This window comes from Sarcophilus harrisii, chromosome 4, assembly GCF_902635505.1.
Source record: "Sarcophilus harrisii chromosome 4, mSarHar1.11, whole genome shotgun sequence".
In the NCBI taxonomy this organism is placed as follows: domain Eukaryota; kingdom Metazoa; phylum Chordata; class Mammalia; order Dasyuromorphia; family Dasyuridae; genus Sarcophilus; species Sarcophilus harrisii.
Window position 1 is genome coordinate 457256286 of NC_045429.1, and position 23854 is coordinate 457280139.

The following is a 23854-nucleotide window of genomic DNA, read 5'->3' on the forward strand; positions in this document are numbered from 1 at the left end:
CTCGTCCCCCTTTGGCCATCCCTCATGCCAAAATGAATTCTCTGCTGCTCCTGGTCCTTTCTTTCTTAAGAGGAAAATCAGACTTTTCCTGATTCCCCCAGCTGCTGCTCATTGCCTGAAAGAGAGGTGAGGGCCTCCCAGGCCCAGAAAGAGCCGTACATTTTCAGACATAGCTAATGGGTAGGATTTTTTGGTTAGAGAAGATTTTTGGCTTAAGAGATACTTCCCTTCATCTACCCTCCACAAAAGAAAAGAGACTCAATACAGCAGTTTCTTAAAAGGTGCAGAAAGAAACCCAGGATTCAGAGACATAATCAATCATCAGAGACTTAAAACTGTAGGATTTATTCTCTAAATTTGACAAGAAAAGCAAATGAAGATTTATAATTTCATATGTAATTCTTTTTTTTTTATTCTTCCAATACTGTCAGCAGCCATAGCAAAATGTTTCAGATGGTTAATCACAATAGAAAATGCAGATTAAAACAACTGAAGTTTCACCTTAAACACATCACATTGATAAGGATGATAAGTGGAAAATGATAGCTTTTAGGGGGGCTATTGGAAGACAGCACATTAAGGGACTTACATTAGCCCAACCATTTTGGGAAAGCTTTTTAGCTCTATGCCTCCAAATCACTAGATTTGCAACTACCCCTTGACCCAGTGATAGCATTACTAAGCATATAACTCCCCAATCCATGAAATATAATCGTTCTGTAAGAAATACTGAAAAGTAAAGAATCCAAGAAACCCGACAGATTCTGGGGAAATACCCATAGTATCTGTGTAGACTCAGGGCCTGCTCCAATTACTGACAAATCGGGACCCCGGACCACAGCTACTACTTCCCTAAAGATGCAAGGGTAACCTGGAGGATTCAGGGAGGGAATTCTCCGATACTTTTGTTCCTAGGCTCCTTCCAGTGTGTTCTCTCATTGATTATCAGTTGACATCAATTAACTAGCCAGATGTGTGGAACCTGCCCTGGAGTTCTTCATCTATGCTGTATATAATGTAGGTACAAAACAAATAAAAGGTAGTTTGGGGGAGCAGCAGAGGTAGAGAAGATGGCACTTTGAGGGAAGCCGGGGATTCCCTGGGATAAAGTGAGAAGGGAGAGCCTATGCAGAGTTACAGAGAAGGACTCCGAAGGTGATGTATGCAGGTAGACTGACAGGATGGGATCACAGCCTGCAAGAAGCAAAGTCAAGTTTAAGACGAGGTCGGGAAGGTATTTTATGGCCTGTTTGAGCCCAGAGGCACTAGGGAGCCACCAGAAATCATTGAAGAGAGTCTTTAGCTAATTCTGAAAGCGCCCCCCCCCCCCAATTTAATCAGTATTTACTTAGATTCTTGTGATTTAATGGGTATCAGTGAAGGTGAATGAAATAGAATTGTTTAATTTAAAGAATGAGTTATGTTGACTACGATTAATCAACCTACCAGGATGGCGATATTCATTGGATCCAGCCTATAAAGCCATCCTGTGTCAGTTAGGCGTGTTCCAAGGCTTTCTTAGTGCTTGCCCCTCACCCAACCCTCTGCTTGAAATAAAGTGCATCTGCCTCAGTAGGACCCCGTTCACCCATGAATCACTACTGCCCCTCCTCAGTGGCTTGTGGGTATTTTTTATCCTTTGCTTTTAATAGTGTTTCATTTTTAACTGCACGCAAAGATAATTCTCACCATTCTCTTTTATAAGATTTTGAGCTCCAGTTTTTTGCTTGCCTCCCCAGGCACAGCCAGCAATCTGACATGAATTATACATGTACAATTTTACTTCCACTTTAGTCATGTTGTGCAAGAAGAACAAAAGGGGAAAACCATGAGAAAGAAAAAGCACAGTGGAAATAATCCGCTTTGCTCTGCATGCAGACTCTAGTTCTTTTTCTGGAAATGAATGGCGTTTTCTACCATGTAAAACGCTGTAAAATCAGTACCTCAGTCCTTTAAGACATGATTGGCCAAATGCTAACCTTTGGCGACCTTTGGGAAATTCTTGTGGCAGGATCTGGAACCCTAGAATTCTGCTGACAAGACCCAGGGCCTTGCTGACGTGATGGGTCTTGGTGCCCTTGATGGTCCCCCAGTTGCCTCTGAAAAAGGAGTTGTGATTGATGGACAGTGCTCTTAACCAATCACAGGAGATTAGCCCCTCATAAGAGTTTCTCTGCTTCTGAACAGATCTCTAAGGACTGAGGGACCTCCTAGGGGGACTCCCTGAGGTCAGCCCCTAAGTACTGGGGTCCTTGACCTTGAAGAAGATATTAAACCCAATTGCTTAGGACCCATCAGACTCCCTGTTAAATTGATTAATCATGCTCAGAGCTCTGCCTCTGTGACTTTTGTTACAGGTTGTTATAGATTTTTGTTACAGATTGTCACAGATTTTGTCACGGATTGGTACAGATTTTGTACAGATTTTGTTACAGATTGGTACAGATTTTGTCAGATTTTGTACAGATTTTGTCACAGATTGGTACAGATTTTGTCACAGATTTTGTACAGATTGGTACAGATTTTGTCACAGATTTTGTCACAGATTGGTACAGATTTTGTCACAGATTTTGTACAGATTTTGTTACAGATTGGTACAGATTTTGTCACAGATTTTGTACAGATTTTGTTACAGATTGGCACAGATTTTGTACAGATTTTGTCACAGATTGGTACAGTTTTGTACAGATTTTGTCACAGATTTTGTTACAGATTGGTACAGATTTTGTCACAGATTTTGTACAGATTTTGTCACAGATTGGTACAGATTTTGTCAGATTTTGTACAGATTGGTACAGATTTTGTCACAGATTTTGTACAGATTTTGTCACAGATTGGTACAGATTTAGTCACAGATTTTGTTACAGATTGGTATAGATTTTATCACAGATTTTGTACAAATTTTGTTACAGATTGGTACAGATTTTGTCAGATTTTGTACAAATTTTGTTACAGATTGGCACAGATTTTGTACAGATTGGTACAGATTTTGTCACAGATTTTGTACAGATTTTGTCACAGATTTTGTTACAGTTTTGTACAGATTTTGTCACAGATTTTGTCACAGATTTTGTACAGATTTTGTTACAGATTGGTACAGATTTTGTCACAGATTTTGTACAGATTTTGTCACAGATTTGTACAGATTTTGTTACAGATTGGTACAATTTTTCAGATTTCAAGATTTTGTCACAGATTTTTACAGATTTTTCGATTGGTACAATTTTGTCAATTTTTTAACAAATTTTTTATTTCGATTAACAGATTTTTCCAGATTTGCAGATTTTGTCCCAAGATTTTGTCACATATTAATTTAAGTTTTGTCAGATTTTTTACAGATTGGCACAATTTTGTCCAATTTTGTACAGATTTTTTTTAAGATTAGCAGATTTTTAAATTTTACAGATTTTTCCGAGGTAAGATTTTATTACAGATTGGCACAGATTTTTAACAGATTAAAGATTTTGTAAGATTGGTAATTTTGTCACAGTTTTTGTCAATTTGGTACAATTTTGTCCAAATTTTTCAGATTTTTTTAAGTTGGATTTTGTCACAGATTTTGTACAGATTTTTTTAATTTACAGATTTTTCACAGATTTTTGTACAGATTTTTCACATATTTACAGATTTTGTCCGATTTTACAGATTTTTTTACAGATTGCTGAATTTTTGATTTTTTACAGATTTTTTTACAGATTTAAGATTTTTCGATTTTAAGATTTTTTACAGATTGGTACAGATTTTTTACAGATTCGATTTTTTACAGATTGGGTACAGATTTTGTCAAATTTTTGATTTTTCCGAATTATCAGATTTTGTCACAAATTTTTTACAGATTAGCCAAATTTTTCCGATTTTTACGATTTTTCACAGATTGGTACAGATTTTTCCAGATTTTTTTACAATTTAAGATTTTTGTCCAAATTGGGTACAGATTTTGTCACAGATTTTGTACAGATTTTGTTACAGATTGGTACAGATTTTGTTAAGTTGTCACAGATTTTGTCAGATTGTTACAGATTTTGTTATAGACTCGTTACAGGTTTTGTGAGTCACCTGTGATCTTTCAGTTTACTGGTTGTGCAGAGGTTGGATTGGAAGGAGAGATGAGGCCAAAAAAAAACAACTCTTCCCAGGGAGAGGAAAGGACATAAGGTGGAGATAGAAATGACAGGATTTGGCCCCTCCTGCTGCTCTCTGTGACTGTCCAGGCGTTGAAGGCAGGCCTCACGCTGGGATATTCATGGCCTTGTTCTCACTATCTTCAAAATCTGCAGCCTTGAAAATATTCTTTCAGGATAACCTTGTTATAGTCCTTGGAAATCTTTTTTTTTTCCTTTCTAATTTTGAGCTTAAACATCAACAAACAGCATCTCCTTATACCCGGCAGATGCAAGAGGATTCTTTAGAAAGCTGTGGGCGGTTACACATAACTTGCCTTATTATATAGACTAAATTCTAACCATTTCCAAACTGCCCTGTCACTGTGCTACCTTCTGCATTCAGAATATAGCAGGCACCCACTCTGAGTCAGACACTGTGTTTGGTTCTGGGGAGCCAAATGAGGATGGTTTAATGGGGGATAAAGGAAGAAGGAAGGGGAGAGGAGGAGACCAGGTGGACCCTGGGGGCACGGGGCAGGTAAGGCAGCCTCAATAGGCAGGAAGAGTTAGAAAAACTCATCTTCGACTTCAGTCTCAGATACTTCCTAGCTGGGCGACCCTGGTCCAATCCGTTATTCTTGTTTGCTTCAGTTTTCTCATCTGTAAAATGAGCTGGAGAAGAAAATGGCCAACCACTCCAGTGTCTCTGCCAAACATATCCCCAGTAGGGTCATGAAAAGTCGGACACAACTGAAAAATGACTGAACGGCAACAAGGAAACATGTGGGGCAGCTGGGTGGTAAAGTAAATAAAGGAACAGACCTGGAGTCAGGAAAACTGTATGACCTTGGGCAAGTCACTTAACTGCCTCAGTTTCCTTATCTGTCAAATGAGATAGAGAAGGAAACAGTAAACTATTCCAGTATCTGCCAAGAAAACCCCAAATGGAGCCATGAAAAGTTACATGTGACATGTCTCCTCAGGAGGTGGGGGCAAGCTTCCCCTCCTGTCTTCTCCATCTGGCGGGCAGTCTTGTTGGGCTCTGCAAGGTTTCCCCCTTTCTGCTGTCCTCCCTGGCAATGTCTAAAGTGGTCTCGTTGGCCATTTCTTGTGGCCCAGGGATGCTCCATTACTGTCCCATTTAGCTCCCCCCCCCCACCCCAGATGTCTCAGAGAAGGCCTGAGGAACCTCCTAGGAACCTAGTGCTTTTCTCTTCCTGCTGTCCCCCATTAAGTCCCCCCCCTTCAGGAATTTCATTTATGACAGGCTCCCCCCCCCATTGTCTTCACTCTTAAGCATGACCCCTCCCCATTCCTACTTATTCCTTGCTGGTGTTTCTATATGAAACTGTTCAGGCCTGTGTGTGAATGGGCAGCGCTCTGTCCAGGCCAGAGAAGTCCCCCCCACGCCACGCATAGACACACTTCTCACCGCCACAGCAAGGGGCACAGCAAGGGCCACCCCTTCTTTCTCCTTCCCTCCCCAGTGTTCTTCCTTGAAGATCCTCCCTTTGCTCCCTGCAGACTCTCAGGACAGAGCCATTCCCTTCTACTTTTTCTCGTCCGTCTCCTGCAATATTTTTTGGCCACACAAAGCAAAGCTTTGGCTTAAAGCTGTGGGAGCACTCGCACCCCGACTCGCCTGCAGCAAGGGGACATTTTGCTCCTTTCCCCAGGTGAGAATGTTATCTTTACGTCTTGGTGCCTTCCAAGTTGCTCAGCTTGCCTTTCTGAGTCTATTGGGATTCTTGTCTTTGCATTTCACAGTTCCCATTCTGCTCGGGTCTTTTCATCAGTGATGCTCCAGAACCCCGAATTCTGTTACGGGCCCAGTCGCCATTCCTCTGGCTCTCTTTCTCTCCTCTTTCTTTCCCCTTTCTTTTTTTCTCCTTCTTCCTTTCTCTTTCCCTCCACCCTTTCCCCTCTTTCTCTTTCTTCTCTCTGTCTCTGTCTTTCTGTTTCTCTCTGCCTCTGTGTGTTTCTGTCTCTATTTCTTTCTGTTTCTGTGTCTCTGTCTCTCCCCCCTCTTTCTTTGTCTCGGTCTTTTTGTTTCTCTCTGTCTCCATTTCTCTCTGCCTGTGTGTCTGTTTCTGTGTCTTTTTTACCGTCTGTCTCTGTATATGTCTTTGTCTTTATCTCTGTGTGTCTCTCTGTCTTTCTGTTTCTCTCTGCTTCTGTGTGTCTCTCTGTCTCTATTTCTCTGTTTATATGTCTCTCTTTCTGTTCTGTTTGTCTCTGTCTCTGACACACACAGATGGTTTTTTTTTTTTTTTTTTTAGATTTTGACAAAGATTTTATTTTGGCAAATTCTTTTTTTTTAATTTAATAGCCTTTTATTTACAGGTTATATGTATGGGTAACTTTACAGCATTGACAACTGCCAAACCTCTTGTTCCAATTTTTCACCTCTTACCCCCCCACCCCCTCCCCCAGATGGCAGGATGACCAGTAGATGTTAAATATATTAAAATATAAGTTAGATACACAATAAGTCTACATGACCAAACTGTTATTTTGCTGCACAAAAACAATCAGACTCTGACATTTGTACAATTAGCTTTGAAGGAAATCCAAAATAATGGGCATAAATATAATTGGGAATTCAATGTAATGGTTTTTAGTCATCAAGGTTTTCTCTGGGCGTGGCTATTCAGTTCATTTCTGCTCCATTAGAAATGGTTGGTTGATCTCGTTGCTGAGGATGGCCTGATCCATCAGAACTGGTCATCATAGTATTGTTGGGTTATAATGATCTCCTGGTCCTCTCCATTTCCTCAGCATCAGTTCGTGAATCTCTCAGGCCTTTCTGAAATCATCCTGTTGGTCATTTCACAGAACAATTATTCAAATATTCATATACCATAATTTATTCACCATTCTCCAAGTGGACATCCACAGTTTCAGTTTTAAACCACACAAACAGGGCTGCCCAAAAATTCGTGCACATACAGGTCCCTTTCCTTCTTTATGATCTCTTTGGGATATAAATAAAATGTGGATCAAAGGGTATGCACAGTTTGATAACTTTTTGAGCATAGTTCCAAACTGCTCTCCAAAATGGTTGGATTTGTTCACAACTCCACCAACAATGCATCAATGTCCCAGTTTTCCTGCATCCCCTCCAACAATCATCATTATTTTTTCCTGTCATCCTAGACACACACAGATGTTAAGCCCAACTTTACAGGGTGTTACTCTTCATGGGATGCTGACATACTGTACCCCAATGATCTTGACCCACATGTAGCAGTGACTGCAATATTAGGTGGCCCTAGCTTCAGTCCTGGCTCTAATTGTGCTTGGAGCTTTTGGTTCAGAATGTTTGCAATTTTTCTTTAATATTTTCTTTCCTTCAGGATTTTGGCTCTAATGTTTCTGGGACTTTTCTTTTTGGAGCTCTTTTTTGGAAAAAGTTAATTGCTGGATTCTCTCTACCTTCATTTGCCCTCTGGTTCGAGTAAAACTGGAGAGTTTTTATTTATGGTTTTTAAAAAGGTAGTGTTTGGGATTTTTGGAAATCATAATTGTAAGGGTTCCCATTTATTCTTAAAGTATCTCTGAGGGAAATTGCCGTAGTATCTTATTAGTAACCAATTAATAATTTGTGATCCAATCTTTTCCTTCTATTTTTACAAAGACCCCATTATAAAAAGGCCAGGAGGGCACGACTGAGTAATGTGAGCTCTGCCAGCCCCCAGAGCATCTGCTTTAGCTAGTCTGGGCTGGGCCCTCTGAATAGAAGCCCCACTGAGCTGGGGCTACCACCCAGAGAGATTCACGTGTTCCTGGGCCCTTAATTAGAATGGGGGGAGGGAGGGTCTGGTTCATGAAGGAAAAACAAAACCACAGAGAACTTGATGCTGGTTCTCCCCTTCCCAGAGGGGGCTCAGAACTCATGATGAAGCCTCATTCTGTGGCTGGGAGGGGTTGGAGAGTCTTAGCCCACTTCCTCATTAAATGTACCAAGCAGGCTTGCTCTTTTTTGGGGGTGGGAGGTGTCTCTAAGGCTCTCTTAGGTCAGACGGGTAGTTAATAGGTCAGAGACTCCTTTTTTTATCTTTGACTATAGAGAGAAATCACTATCAATTTATTATTGACTGGCCTAATTAAGAAAAGTGATTTTTTAATCTCCCCAAACTTTGTCTCTCAGAATGCTATTGGCAGCATCTTGCTCTACCTTCCAGGTCAGTATATGTGTGTGTATACATATATTTTTGTATGCGTGTAGTACACACCTATATATATATATATATATAGGTGTGTACTATATAGCCATGTATATAGTATACATGTATAATATGTATAATGTACATACACATGTGTACATATATGGGTGAATGTGCAGATCAGATATTTAATTTTCTTTTTTTTTTATTTTTTAATTTAATTCTAATATTTCTTGCTGTTTCCTGAAGTCAGTGGATTTATTTGGTCTACTCTGGTTTTCAGGGAGTCTGTTCCTCAGAGAACTTTCCCACCTTTCCTACTTGCCCTTCCAATAGTCCCCTGTACCCCAGCCCAGTGCGGGCCACAGAGTAAATGGGCGCTTAAGGCGTCTCTAATTGCCTTTTTATCTCTTGCTTCATTTTTTGGGGTATTTGGCAATATTGACAGTGGCTTCCTCTTTCTTTTGGGGGGTCCCTAGCACTGGTCGCATTTGTCTTCTGGAGGGTTCTGTCTAAGTGGCGACATCATGGTCCTCAATTCCCCTGTTGTCATAGCACCCTCTCCATCCCTCTCAGAGTGAAGAAACCCGAGTTGTGCCATCTCTCCCAGGTGACCGGCCACTCTGTACCCCTCCCTGGTTTCCCCCCCCCCCATTCTGCTACGAAAGTCTGGAACCATCTGACAAGATTCTGGGATCCCTCATCAGGGTCGGGGGGAAGGGCCTTTTCTGGGGCTTGATGCTGTAGGGCTCCCAGTTCCCTGGGGCAGGGCTCCTGGGCTCTGCCTCCCTGGGCTCCACCTCCCTGGGTTCCAGCTCCCTGGGCTCCGCCTCCCTGGGTTCCAGCTCCCTGGGGCAGGGCTCTCTGGGCTCCGCCTCCCTGGGCCCCGCCCCCCTAGGCTGCACCCCCCTGGGCTCCAGCTCCCTGGGCTCCGCCTCCCTGGGTTCCAGCTCCTTGGGCTCCGCCTCCCTGGGTTCCAGCTCCCTGGGGCAGGGCTCTCTGGGCTCCGCCTTCCTGGGCCCCGCCTCCCTGGGGCAGGGCTCCCTGGGCCCCGCCTCCCTGGGCTCCGCCTCCCTGGGTTCCAGCTCCCTGGGGCAGGGCTCTCTGGGCTCCGCCTCCCTGGGCCCCGCCCCCCTAGGCTGCACCCCCCCTGGGCTCCAGCTCCCTGGGCTCCGCCTCCCTGGGTTCCAGCTCCTTGGGCTCCGCCTCCCTGGGCTCTGCCTCCCTGGGTCCCAGCTCCCCGGGCTCCGCCTCCCTGGGGCAGGGCTCCCGGGGCTCCGCCCCCCTGGGTTCTAGCTCCCTGGGGCAGGGCTCTCTGGGCTCCGCCTTCCTGGGCCCCGCCTCCCTGGGGCAGGGCTCCCTGGGCCCCGCCTCCCTGGGCTCCGCCTCCCTGGGTTCCAGCTCCCTGGGCTCCGCCTCCCTGGGGCCGGCCCGGCCCCAAGGCTCCATGGCTGACCCCTCCTTGGCAGAGAGTGGCCTTCAGGAATGGACCTTGAGCCCAGCTGCGCCTTTGCCCGCAGTCTAATCCTCGAAGGCCGGGGGGCTCGGCCAGGAGCAGGGGGTGTTTGGGGAACCCACTCCTCCCGCGACTCTTGGGGGTCTTACATGCGATGACTGTGGGGGTGGTGGCGCATCACCCCTGTCTCATCCCCTTTCCCCCCCAGAGCGGGGGCTGGGCCATCCCCCGGGGACTGCGGGATGGGGCACGTGTGAGTTCGTCCAGGACCCTCCCGATTTCGTCCTGCGTCTTAGGGACGCGCTTAAGGGTTCGGGATCCTGCTCCCGCGTTTATAGGCCTGTTTTGCCTCTACTTTGCGGGTTACACTTTGGTCCGCGCTCTCGTTTTTCCGCCTCGCTTCCCTGGCGATGTTTTCAGGCGCTGACGTCACTCATTATTCACCACAAGCCGGTGGTTCTCGTTTGCCGCTTTGCTAAGGGAGGCCAAGGGAATTTTCTCGAGGATCTGTAGGTTCACCCAGAAATGGGAGGGGCTCGTCTCCCACTCTCCGCACCGAGCCTTTCCCGACAGGTGAGGTCGCCTCTTAGCCTCTCTCCCCACGCACCGTCTCCTGCAGCCCCCGCTCAGCCAGTGGCACTCCATCTGCCCTCAGTGCGCAGGCGCCAGCCTTCCCTTTCAGAGGGAGGACGCGGAGGCTTCTGGGGATTGTAGTAGTCCACGTGGCACCCGCGAGCGCCTTCCCGCTTCCCGGGGTCTGTGACCATAAATGGCAGGCGGTCTGGGGTGTCAGTGCTGAGGGTGCCGGGCGCAGCGGTGGTGTCACTCATTCTGACTGCGTCCGAGTTTTCATGACCCCCTTGGGTGCTCTGCCATTTCCTCCTCCAGCTCATTTTACAGATGAGGAAACTGAGGCAAAGAGGATGACGTAAACCTGTCATGCATCTTAGAGCTAGTAAGAGTCAGAGCTCGGATTCGGACTCGGGTCTCCCTTGGCTCTATACCCTGTGCCCCCTAGCGGCACCTGTCAGGCATTGTGGGAATGACTTTTCCGGGCTTGAACTTGAAGCCTGTGGGGGTGGAGGCCAGCGAGGAGTGGGGCGCATGCGCAGGGCCACCCGGGCTGTTGCCGCAGAGGCCTCGGAGGCGGCAGGAGCGAAGCCAGCTCGGGCTGGGAGGGCGGGGGAGGGAGCGAGGGACAGAGAGTGCGCAGGCGTGAAGCAACAGCTGCCGCATAGCCCGGGGCCGCACAGCCCGGGGCACGTCCGCAGGAGCCGGCACGGGTGTCAAGGGTACAGAAGGGCATTTGTGCTAGCGGGAGCCCCCGGGGGTCTCAGGGCGGGTCTGGGGGCTGTGCGCGTGTGGGTGGGAGAGCGCAGAGGCGTGTGTGCAGGGGCTGAGAGGGGGCGGGGAAGGGGGGAGGGGTGCGCAGTCCGGGCTCCCCCCCCAGCCGATGTCATTCATTCTGCCCCAACGTTCCCGAGGCCGGAGTGACAGACGCAGCTGTTGAGGGCTGGGGGGAGGGGCCGGGCGCCCAGGTGGCCAGTCCGGAGGGGGCGGGTACAGTGGGGGCGGGGCGGGGGCCAGTCATCCTGCCTTTGAGCCCCCAGGTCCGAGGAGGGGGGCTGCCGGCCCCGGACGTGAGGAGGACCATGGAGGACCCGGGCCCGAGGCTCGAGGGGAGAGGTGAGCTTTGGGGACCGGGGTCCGCGGGGCGGCAGCGGCGGAGGTGGCGGGGTCCGCCGGCAAGGCTCTCCCAGCCCGCTTCGCCAGAGGCTGCCCCCCCCCCCCGCATTTATTAACTCCTGGCCACGCACCTCGCCACCCGCCTGCGTGGGGGGGCCCCGGGGGGAGGTGGCGGCGGCCCCCCTGACGCTCTTCTCCTTTTGCAGGGGAGTCCCCGAAGGAAGGGAGGCGGCGGCGGAGACGGAGGAGGGACAAGGAGCCGCTGGTGCCCCTCCACCTTCAGGTGAGGCCGCGGGGGGTCGGGGCCAGCCCAGCCCCCTCCCTCGGGGGGGCAGCGGAGCCACGTCACTGCCTCACTGGGGAGGTGCGTGGCTCTGCAGCAACTGGGGCTTCGGCGGAGCTGCAACGCTTCCTTGGCAGCCCGCCCCCTCCCCCCCCCCCAGCACGCGCGGCGGGGTCCGCAGAGCCGGGCTAGCCTGGCGCCCCTGCCCCGGGGAGGGCGTGTGCGGAGCTGGCGGCCCCGACCTGGGCGCCCCGGGCGCTGAGCAGAGGGGGGCTGTGGGGAGTGGCGGCCTGGGTCCCTGTGGTCCCCGCCCCCGCCCGTCAGGTGGATGGTGCGGGGGAGGCCGGCGGGCAGCTCCACGGGGAGCCCCGAAGTGTCGGGGAGGAGGCGTGCGGAGAGCGGGCAGCTGGGGTCCGAGGCACCCGGGGGTGCGGGGCGGGAAGAGAGGCTGGCGGGCAGCCGGGAACGGGGGGGGGTGCCTGCGGGGAGCGGGCGCCCCGGGACAGGGGGCTCCGAGGCCACCCGGGATCAGATGGGGGGCAGCCTGGCTCCCTCCCCCTCTGCCTCTGAGAGCAGCGCGCAGCGGAGGGGAAAGCTCCGGGGAGAGCCAGTTAGACCAGATCGCGGCGAGGAGGCAGCCGGGGCGGGAGCAGTGGGGGGGCGCCCGGGAGCTGCGGGGAGCAGAAATGATAACAAATAACCCGGAAAGAGCCGCTCCTGGAGGGCAGGCACAGGGCTGGGGAGGCCCGGGAACACTTGGGGAAGAGGCCGAGGCCCCTCTGCTTCTGGAGGAAACCCGCCAGTAACTACCCCGTCCTGCGGCTCCTTTCCCGTGTCCCCAGAGCTTTCCTTTGGGGGGGAGGGAGGGTTAAATGACTTGTCCAGGGTCACAAGCTGGATCTGAACTCGGGGCCCGTCGCTAGGGAACCCCCAGCGGCCCCTACAAAACCTTTCCGTGAAGCGAGAAGGACATCAGGGTCTGCCCGCGGGATTCCGCGCCCCGGGCGGTGGGGCAGGGGGTGCCAGGGGAACAGAGCTCCCAGCGGGAAACTGGAGCGCAGCGGCCGCCCCGCCCGCCAACGGGCGCTCCAGGCTAAGGCCCCGCAAAGTGACCGGTGCCGCACAAACAGAGACGGTGCGTTCTGTCCCACGGAGCCCCCCTGCCGCCAGGGGGAGCCACACGGGTCTGTCCCAAGGGACTCCCCCTGCCAGGCCGGCCTGTCCTGGGTCCCTCGGGATCCGCCACTGAGTTTGTGCTGATCATCCCCAAAGGAGAAACCAAAGCTGGGGCTCCACGTGTCCAGAGGCGGCAGGGCGATGCCATCGGGCCACTGGGGACCCTCCAAGTCTCGCCCTTTACTTGTTAGGGAACGATCCACTGGGCCCCTGAGCGACCCGAGTATTTTCTAGCGGCTCCGCGGCCGGGCTTGCAGGAGGGGCAGGCTGGGACTGGCCACCTGTCTGGTGGGGGAGGTAACAACTCCTGGGCCTCCCAAGCACATTCAGAAAGCAACGATTGGGGCCCAGAGGACACATGACACTCTTAACTTTGCACTAAATCAGAGGGAAATCTCACTTCCTCAGCTCAACTCGAGGCCTTAGAAGGGGGCTTCAGGCCGATGCAGACTCGGTCATAAAGTCAGAACCACATCAAATCTTTGCGGAATCCATACAGTAGAAACTAGTAATAAACAGGCGACGTTGTCATGCAGCTGCATCCTAGGCCTCTGCAAAGTGAAGGGATTGGTGACTTACTGCCAGTGTTAATGACGAGCCCTTCATGCCCCTTGTGGGATCCTGCCTCCTGAGAGAAGACGCGGGTCACTGAGGGCCGTAAAGTCACAAACTAGGAATTAGTATTTACAGCGTGATTTCTGGCGCCGTCTGACTGTCCGACTCTGGGGTGAGGCTTGGGGTTTTAGGAAGAAAGGGTTCGTGTGCAGGGCAGTGGTCGGGGACAGGCTGAGCAGTTAAGGAGGAGGAGGCCGAGGGCGGCCCTGAGTGAGGGGCTCTGGGGTAGGGGAAGAGCAGAAGTAACTTGCTTGTTTGGCGCAGGCTTCGATGACGTTCCAGGACGTGGCCGTGGACTTCAGCCGGGAGGAGTGGAAATGCCTGGACGATGCTCAGAAGGCCTTGTACCGGGACGTGATGCTGGAGAACTACGAGAACCTGGTCTCCCTGGGTAAGTGCGCCGCCTTCTGGGACTCGGTGCCCGGCCCTGGGGGCACCTGCGGGGGCCGTGGCTGGTCTGGGAGCTTGGCTGGGGGTCAGGGGTGTTTCAGGGGTGTCCAAGACCAATCAGCCAGTGAACATCGACTAGGCAGTCACTGTACTGTGGTCGGTCCTGGAGATGGGACAAGAGACAAAAGCTAGCCTCTCCTTGAGAAACTTAGTCTCCTGAGGGGACGAAGAATAAATAGGAGAGAAAGAACAGAGCAAAGAGGGGTTGGGAGAACTTCCTCTTTGGGTGGGACTGGAGGAAACCAGGGAGGTCTGGAGTGGGAGTGGGAGGCAGAAAGTCCCTGGGGCCACAGACGGAGAGCCTTGTGTGAGGAACACCCTAGAGGTGGTGTGGCTGGATCAGAGTCCCTAAGGAGGCTGGAAAGGTGGGGGGACAGGGGAGGAAGGGCTTGGAATGCCCAGCAGACCTCCTGCCTTTGGGTCCTGAAGCTCAGAGGGAGGCCCCCGTGAGTACAAGGTTGACACGGTTGGCTCTGAGCTGCCTGGAGGATGGGCTGGACTCCGGCAGGGGGTCTCCCCAGCAGCTGTTGCAGGGGACAAAGGCCAGGTGAGGCAGTGTCAGGGGAGAAGGGAGCATATGTTAGAGAGGTTGGGGGGGGGTAAGATCAACAGCCAGTAGCACAGACATTGGGGGGGTGAGAGAGATGAGGGGTCCAGGCTGAGTCCTGGCTTGGAGCCTGAGCCCTCTCTGGGAAGGTGTGAGGAGGGGGAGAGAGAAGGTGTGTCTTTAAAGAGATTAAAGGAATTAAGAGTAGGCAATGAGGAAACCAAATGCTCACTCTTTGCAGATGATATGATGGTGGACTTAGAGAACCCCAGAGATTCTACTAAAAAGCTATTAGAAATAATCCACACCTTTAGCAAAGTTGCAGGATACAAAATAAACCCACATAAGGCATCAGCATTCTATATATCACTAACAAAACCCAACGGTCAGAGTTACAAAGAGAAGGTGTGTCTGGGACCCCGTGTGTTTAAGATGGCCGCTGGATGTCCAGTTTAAGGAAAGCCAGAAGAGAGAGGAGATTGGAAGTCACCCGGAGATAGTGGCAGGAAAGGGAGGTGCCCGGAGACGGTCACCAAAGCCAGGGGAGCTGATGGGATGGGAAGAGAGTCCCGGTTTCCTGGTCCTAGTTTGTTAGTCCTTTCCTTTGAACAAAAGGTCACTTGTGCTGCTTTGGAGTTTGCAGCAGGGAGGTCCAGCTCCCCTAGATGGGATTCTCCTTATGTTATATTGTTATTTATTTTGTTAATCTGCTTCCCTCTGGAACTTGCTCAAATTCCTCTGGGAGACAAGAGAATGCTTGCTCCAGAAAACTTTCTTTTTTTTTCTTTTCCTTTTTTTTGCTGAGACAATTGTGGTTAAGTGACTTGCTCAGGGTCACACAGGCAGGAAGTGTTAAGAGTCTGAGGCAGGATTTGAACCCAGGTCTTCCTGCCTTCAGGGCTGGTGCTCTACCCACTGTGCTCCCTAGCTGCCCCCCAACTCCTTCTCAATAGTTTCCCCCAAGCGCTTAGTCTCAGTGTCATTTCCCCCAGACTGTCCTATGAGGAGAGCAGCTCCCAGTCTCCCTTTCACAGTGCACCCATCCCAGCGCCCTTCCCTGCTCACAGGAAATGTGTCATCAGCACTTACTGGGCTTAGAAACATCCTGAGGTCCAGTCTGGCCACCATGTCCCCTCGCTGGAGAGCCCTTGCCAGCCCAGCCGGCACACTCCCCGCCAGCCCTTGCTCGGCTGACCCGAAGCCTCCCCTCCCCCAGGTCTGTCCTCACACCGAGGGCCACGAAGGCTTTTCCTCTGGGACCACCCGGGGCTGTGGTCCTGACGAGTGCCGGCCCTCTGGGGCAGCCCCGACTCCACCCTGGATTTGCCGAGGCTTCTGCACTCGGGGGGGGGCGGCCCCCCAAAAGGAGCCCGTTGGCTGGCGCTCAGACCCCCGGATCTCGGGGGAGATTCTGGGAGGGCATGCCCTGTGGGAGTGGGGCCCTGTCTCACCGCCAGGCGCCCTTACAATGTAGGACTGAGCTGTCAGGGCCGCAGCCATCCTCAGAGTTCTTTTCTTCCTCATGCAGGTTTCCCTGTTTCCAAGATGGATGTGATCTCCCTGCTGGAAAGAAGAGACACCCCTCGGAGGTCGAGGGAGCGCAGCCACAGAGAGCCCCGAGCAGGTGAGTGAGCGACGGCAAAGGGGGGAGAGGTGGCTGGGCGGGGCTCCCCAGAGGCCCGAAGGCCTGTGTCAGAGACCCCTCCAGCCACAGGCGCCCGGAGCTGCTCGCCTCGCTCCGGTCCCTGTTTTGTTTCATCTGATGCGGGGAGTGAGATATAGCCCTTACTGCTTTTGGGTGTTTTTAAAGTCTTTGAACATTGAGTAATCACGAGTTTTTTTAAAAAGCCACCGCTTTGCTGCTAATTTGCTACAAATATCCAAGGATTTTAGTGTCTCTGGGTCCTTTCTTTTGGTCATTGACCTCCTTTGGGAATAGCTCTGGTAGTCCAGTCCTTAGGTCAAAGTGTCAGGACATTTTAGGCATTTTCTTTGGATCATTCCAATTGTTTTCCAGTATAACCGGGCCAAGTCCTAACTCCACCCAAGGCGCAGTAGTGTGCCCTGCTTCCAAAACGCCTCCCTTGTCATTTTTGCCCATTTTCAGGGTGTCAAGTGAAATCAGTGAGTTAACATCTTTATGAAGGGATTACTGCCTGCTAGGCACTGGGGCTACAAATAAAGGCAAAGTCCTTTTCCCCAGGAACTCCCGCTGTATCAGGAGAGACACACCATGCAAATCACTGTTTTACTACAAGATCTATACGGTACCAGCTGGTATAGAATTCTCTCTCACCCTGCAAGAAAGTGGGAGGGGAAGGGCGTAAGAAAAGAGGTGCAGGTGATAGGAAGGAGTGTGGATTGGAAGCCAAACACATTTGAACAGGGTTCACCCTCTCAAAGGAGAAACAGAGAGACAGAGACAGAGAGAGAGACACACAGAGACAGAGAGACAGAGACAGAGAGAGACACACACACACAGAGACAGAGAGACAGACAGAAAGAGAGAGAGAGACACACACACAGAGATAGAGAGAAAGAGAGAGAGAGACAGAGACAGAGAGAGAGAGATACAGAGACACAGAGAGAATAAGCACAGAAAAATAGGATGGATGGAAATCCATACTTAATGATCATAACTGCAAAAAAGTTACAGCAGGTTTCTCTGGTAAAGATCCCATTTCTCAAATATATAGAGAATGGTGTCAAATTTATAAAAATAAGAGCCATTCTTTAGTTGGTAAATAGTCAAAGGATATGAACCAGCAGTTTTCAGATGAAGTAATCAAAGCTATTTATGGTCATGTGAAGAAACCTCTAAATAGCTGTTGATTTAGAAAAAGGCAAATTAAAATGACTCGAGATACCACTCCTTAGCTACCAAATTGGCAAATACAACAGAATATGAAAATTTTGGAAAAAAGGTGGGAAAATGGAAACACTCATGTACTCTTGGTGAAGTTGGATCCTGACTCAACCATTCTGTAGAATAGTTTGGATCCGTGCCCAAAGGGCTATAAAACCATGCACATCCTTTGACCAAGTAATACCACTCACTACTAGGTCTTTATCCCAAAGAGGTAAAAATCACCCAGGAAAAGGACTTCTTTATACAAAAATATTTATAGCAGCTCTTTTAGTGGTGGAATGTCCATCAGTTGGGGAATAGTTGTTCAAGTTGTGGTTTATGATTGTGTTGGAATACGATAAGAAATGACAAGTAGGATGCGCTCAGAAAAACCTAGAAGAACTTACATGAATTGATGCAAAGTGAGATGAGCAGAACTAGGAGAACATTATAAACAGTAACAGCAATATTGTGTGATAGTCAAGTGGGAATGACTTCGCTGTTCTCAGCAATCCAATGATCTAAGCCAGTGCTGAAGGACTTATGATGAAAAATGCTCCCTTTTTTTCCCCTTGGATTTTAGGGTTGTTGTTTTTTTGGTCTGTGTTCTTTCACAACTTGACTCACATGGAAATATGTTTTGCCTGATTGCACATGTGTAATTTATATCAAATTGCTTGCCTTTTTAATAAGGGGCAAAGGGAAGAAGGGAGGGAAAGAATTTAGAACTCAAAATTTTCAATACATACTAAAAATTGTTTTTACATGTAATTGGAGAAAAAAATAAAAATTTAACTAAGAAAAATTTATACAGTGTAAATGGGAGTGGTCTCACAGGGAAGTCACCAGCTATTTGGTGAAGGAGGGAGGGAAAAAAGAGAGACCTGAAAAGGGTAGGATTTGAGCTGAATTTTGAAGGAAGGCCAGATGAAAAGAAGGCTTTCTAGGAATGCATGAAGGACAGCCAATAAGTATTTTCCCCTTTGGTTTCTTGGGCCCTGGAATGTGGAACACTGTTTTTCAAATCAGGCTTTTTTAGTTTGTTGGTTAGTGTTACTGATCTGTTGGTATAAGTTGGAAAATGTTGGATGTAAAAAGAAAAGATATCAGTGACAAAATATTTTTTAAAATGCATAGATACAATTGATATGAAGTGGTTATATAGCAGTCTATAAGCTTTCATCGTTTTCAGTTATTGTAAGTTTAGATTAATTTCAACAAGATAGAAGAAATTTGTACTGAACTGTTTTCTTCTGTGTATCTTTTTCTTAAAATTGTGGTGGTTTTTTCTTTTTTCTTTTTTCTTTTTTTTAACATAGTTGGTGTGTTTGTATTCTTCTGATTCTGTTCTCTATAGTTGGTCAAGCATTTATTAGGCACCTACTATATTCCAGGTACCTAGCTAAAGAAGAGTTGGGGAACAGAATTAGGGGCAGAATTGGAATTAATTATAAATGGAATTTGAAACAGAATTGGGGTTAGAAACCTCAGAATTAGGGATTGTTAGGTGGAATATTGCAATCATCCAATAGACTTGCGTGCAAGAAGTCCCTCCTCCCTCCTCCCTCCTCCCCCGTATTCTTTGATTCAATAATCCTGGCCTGTTAGCTCTGCAAAAAACAAGAACCTCTACATCTTGGCTCCAGGCATTTTCTCTGGCTGTCCCCCATATCTGTCATCCTCTTCCTCCTCACCTCTGCCTCCCTAGTATAGACTCCCCGACTTCCTTCAAGTACCAGCTAAATTCCTGCCTTTTACAAGAAACCTTCTAATTCTTCCTAAATTCTGGTATCTTGCCTCTGTTAATTATCACCTCTTTCTCCTGTATTTAACTAGTTGGTATAACTTGCTTATCTTCTCCTTCATTAGATTGTGAGCTTGTTGAAGGGTAGATTTTTGCCTCGAAGAGATTAAGTGCTGGATAAATGCTTATTGACCCACTGAAGTGAGGAGATCCTTGAGACATGTGGACCCATGTGGGAGGCGGTGACAGTTCTCTAGGGAAGTTGTTATCCACACCTGGATTGAGATAGGAGCCCTTTAGAGAGGAGGAATTGGATGAAATAAATGATGTGGAGATGGAAGCAGTGGGATCAGACCAGTAATTGACTGGCTGTGTTAATTAAGGGAACGTAGGAATTTGGGAGACTGGAGGATTGATGATGTCTGCTGCACAAAGGGGACGTATGGGGAGGAGTGAATGAGAGAAGAGAACATGGGCTTGAGATGTCTCAGGGACGTTCAGTCTGAAAGGTCCCAGAGGCCTTGCCTGAGGAGGGCCTCGGGCTCAGGGGGGAGCCTGGGACTGGTGGAGATACAGTTAGAGAAGGAAAGCTCTGTCTGGGATCTGATGAGGTGGAGAACGGAGGAATGATGGCCCTGGGACAGGATCATGGGGGGCTGCTCTAGCCAGGGAGCAGGAGGAGGCTGTAAGGAAGAGGGTCCACAAGAGGAAGCAGAGAAGTTATTGTTGTTGATGAGATCCTGGGAACATAAACCTAGGCGAGACAGAGTGAGCAACAGGTTCAAGATGGGGACTGAGACAAAGACCATCAGATTTGGCAATCTTGGGATTTGGGGCAACTTTGGAGAGGAAAGTTAGTTAAGTGATGAAAGCAGAATTCAGATTGCAAAGGATTAAAGAGTTAGGGAGAGGAGAGGAAATCCAGGCAGTGAATGCGGACCACCATTTTTAGAAGTTTTGCTTAAAAAATGATTGAGGTCACAAATCTGTTGGAGAAGTTAAGATGAAATGAGGGCTTGGCCTTGGTAAGGAAGAGGATCACCAAATGATTTTTAAAGAATAGGGGAAAGGAAGAGGAGAGGGAATGAGGTTTCAAAGGGTTTTGAGATTGGGGAGAAAAAAAGGAGGGATTTCATGTCAAATGACCTTAATTTTCTGAGTAAAGGAAAAGGTAAGATCTTCAGCTTAATGGACCAAAGGCAGGTTGGGTGGGAGTGGGGAGACAGTGAAGAGAGAAGATATGAGAAGCTTTAAGAGAAGGGAGATTTGGAATAGTGTCTGTGCACAGAAATAAAGTTAAATAAAATGATTGCTTTACTGCAGTGAGAGCCTAACTGAAGTTAGTGTGACTTTTTTTCATTTTGTGTGTGTGTATTTAAATTTGACAAATACCAAACAAAATGAGCATCTCTATATACATAGAACAGAAAAAAAGTATTTCACATTATGATGTATATAGCTTGCTCTTTTCTTTGAAAGTAAAACAAATTCACCACTTTTGTAACCTCTGTAACTGTTTGTCTGGGATTCCTTCTTTCCCTTCCTTTTATCCTCTTTCATGCATTAAAAAAAAGTTCAGTGATTTTTTTTTTCTTCTCTTCCCCTCCCTCAACCCTATCTCTTATCTTCCTTCTCTTCCCACACTATCCCAACAGTTGAAAAAAAGAAATATAAAATAACCAATTTTTTTTTTAACAAATTTACATAGTTAAGCAAAATGAATTCCCCCAGTGGCCATGTCAGAAAACGTGTACTTCATTATGCTCTGCAGAGAAAGGGGAATCTTATCTTTTCTAGACTTGGTTGGTTTTTTTTTTTATTTTACCTTTTTTTACAGGAATATGCATGGGTAATTTACAGATTAATTCCAAACCTTTGTCCAATTTTCACCTTACCCCACCCTCCCTAGATGGCAGGATGACCAGTAGATTTAAATTATTAAAAAATAAATTAGATACAAATAAGTAACATTACCAAACTGTTATTTTGCTGTACAAAACAATCAGACTCTGAAATATTGTACAATTGCTTGTGAAGGAAATCAAAAATGGGTGTGATAAATAGGGAAATTCAATGGTTTTTGTCTTCCAGAGTTTCTTTTTCTAGGCATACTGATTCAGTTCATTACGCCCATTGGAAATGATTTGTGATCCGTTTGAGGATGGCCTGGTCCATCAGAACTGGTCATCATATAGATTGTTTTGAAGTATAAATGATCTTCTGGTCCTCCATTTATCGCATGTTTTAAGTCTCCAGGCCTTTCTGAAATTATCCTGTTGGTCATTTCACAGAACAGTAATATTCCATAATATTCCATAACCAATTTATTCAGCCATTCTCCAACGTGGACATCCATTCAGTTTCCAGTTTCTAGCCACTACAAAAAAGGGCTGCCAAACATTCGTGCACAAACAGTCCCTTTCCTTCTTTATAACTTCTTTGGGATATAATCCCAGTAAAATTTTTGGATCAAAGGGGATGCACAGTTTGATAACTTTTTGAGCATAGTTCCAAACTACTCTCCAAAATGGTTGGATTCGTTCACAACTCCACCAACAATGCATCAATGTCCCAGTTTTCCCGCATCCCCTCCAACAATCATCATTATTTTTTCCTGTCATCTTAGTCTTGGTTGGTCATTGATCCAAATTCTCAAAGCCTTGCTTGTTTTTACAAGATCATTGTTCCATTATTGTTCTGGTTCTGTTCTCTGTCAGTTCATATAAGTCTTCTCAATTTTCTCTGAAATCATCCCTTTTATCATTTCTTACATTAGTAGACCATAATTTGTTCAGTATTTTCCAGGTGATATCAGAATAATCTAAGTTTCTTTCTCTATTACAAAAAGAGATGTTAAAAATATTTTTGTACATGTGGGTCTTTCTTCTCTTTGATATCTTTGGGATAGAGACAAATGTTATCCCTAGATCAAAAGCTATCAAAAATGACATAGTTTCAAATTACTTTCCTGAATGGATGTACTATTTCACAGCTCCAGCCACAGTACCTTCATTGTACCAATTTTCTAGCAGTTTTCCATAAGTTGTCATTTTCCCTTTTTTTTTTTTTTTTGGCCATCTTTGCCAATCTGATAAGCATTGAGGTAGGAACCGCAAAATTAAATGAATTTCTAAATACAAAGTTAGCATAATTGTATTACTTATACTCTATTATTTTGTATTCTTATTTATAATTTCTTTTAACATAATTATAATTGAGTTTATTCAATCATATTTAGCCATTTTCTAATTGTTGAATACATGGTTTATTTCCAGGTTTTCCTATTATAAATACTACTGTTATGCAGTTTTGTAGAGGGGTCTTTTCTTCATCATTCCCAGGATATACTATTGAGTAGTGATGTTAAATTGAAATAGAAAAGAGTCTCTGTGGTTGCATGTTGACTTAAAAAATTACAAACTAGGGGCAACTAGGTGGTGCAGTGGATAGAGCACCAGTCTTGAAGTCAGGAGAACCTGAGTTCATATCTGATTTCAGACTTCCTAACTATGTGACCCTGGGCAAATTACTTAACCCCAATTGCCTCAGCCAAAAAAAAAAAATTACAAACTAACATGCTATATCGTAATTATATTTTATCTGTTTTGTTCAAACATTTCCCAATTATGGCATGTGGGAGTCTGTAAGTTTGATACCTCTATTCTTAATAGTGATATCAGTAAATCCAAAGGTATGAATAGATTATTTGTATTTGTTTTTTGATTGCATATTTCATTTTAAAAATTGGATTATTCCATACCTCTTACACTTATCTCATACTTTGTTTATTTCTTCATCTCTCCACTGTTAAATTTTATAATACTTTAATGTATTTTGTGTTACATTTTAGAGTTTTTCTTTTTTATTTAAGTTTTTAATGATTATTTGATAATTTGACGTTTTCTTGTGGTGTTTGCTAATTTGTATAGCTCTTTAAAATGCTTTTTCCTTTTATTCTTACATCATCTTCATTTCCAAATATGTTTTCTTTCCCTCTACTATTCAATGAACCATTACTTACAATAATGAATAAAAAAGAAATTTTTAAATAAATGTTCAGAAAATTACCCCAAATATTAGCTAATCCTGACAGTCCTGTGTATATGGTATTATACAACTCAGAGTCTCCACTATTACAAAAAGAGAAAGGTTAATTCTCTCATTTCTTTAGGGTCAAGAGATCATTATCATTGTATGTGTGTGTGTGTGTGTGTGTGTGTGTGTATACACACACATACATATAATGTGGTGTATGTATGTTTGCTTATTTATGCATATATACAAACCCCCAAAATATACATATCCACAAAATGTGTGTATATCATTTTTATCTTGCATACATGTATGTATACATGAGTGTATATGTATGTGTATATATACATAGATATTTTATATATATGTGTGTTTTGATATATACATCTACATACATCCATACCCACACCCTCCAAATTATACTTTTTAAATTCTTATCATTTATATTGTAGATGTGTTTTTTCTTCCTGGTTCTTTTTATTTCACTCTGAATCAAGTCATATAAATCTTTCAGTACTTCTCTGAATTTATTTGGTTCATTGATTATTGTAGTGGAGTGCTTATGTGGTACAGTTATATATCATGGTTATTTGTTTGGGCATTTACCAGTCATTGAGAATCTTTTTTTGTGTCCAGTTGTTTGTTAAAACAAAAGGTGTTATTATGTTTATTTTATTTTTTTTAATAACTTTTTATTGCCAGAACCCATGCCAGGGATAATTTTTTACAACATTATCCCTTCACTGAT

At 46.5% G+C, this 23854-nt stretch overlaps 1 protein-coding gene across 1 annotated transcript in view; it reads left to right on the forward strand.

Annotated features, from left to right (window-relative positions):
- The first annotated feature begins 10916 nt into the window (after positions 1-10916).
- Positions 10917-23854, forward strand: part of LOC100920392 (zinc finger protein 208-like) — a 29195-nt gene continuing 16257 nt past the window's right edge. The window contains exons 1-5 of the mRNA XM_031968210.1: positions 10917-11017; positions 11336-11411; positions 11618-11694; positions 13750-13876; positions 16011-16106. Of these exons, the coding sequence (XP_031824070.1) occupies positions 11378-11411; positions 11618-11694; positions 13750-13876; positions 16011-16106 (334 nt within the window). The 5' untranslated portion in view covers positions 10917-11017; positions 11336-11377. The remainder of the gene's footprint in view (positions 11018-11335; positions 11412-11617; positions 11695-13749; positions 13877-16010; positions 16107-23854) is intronic.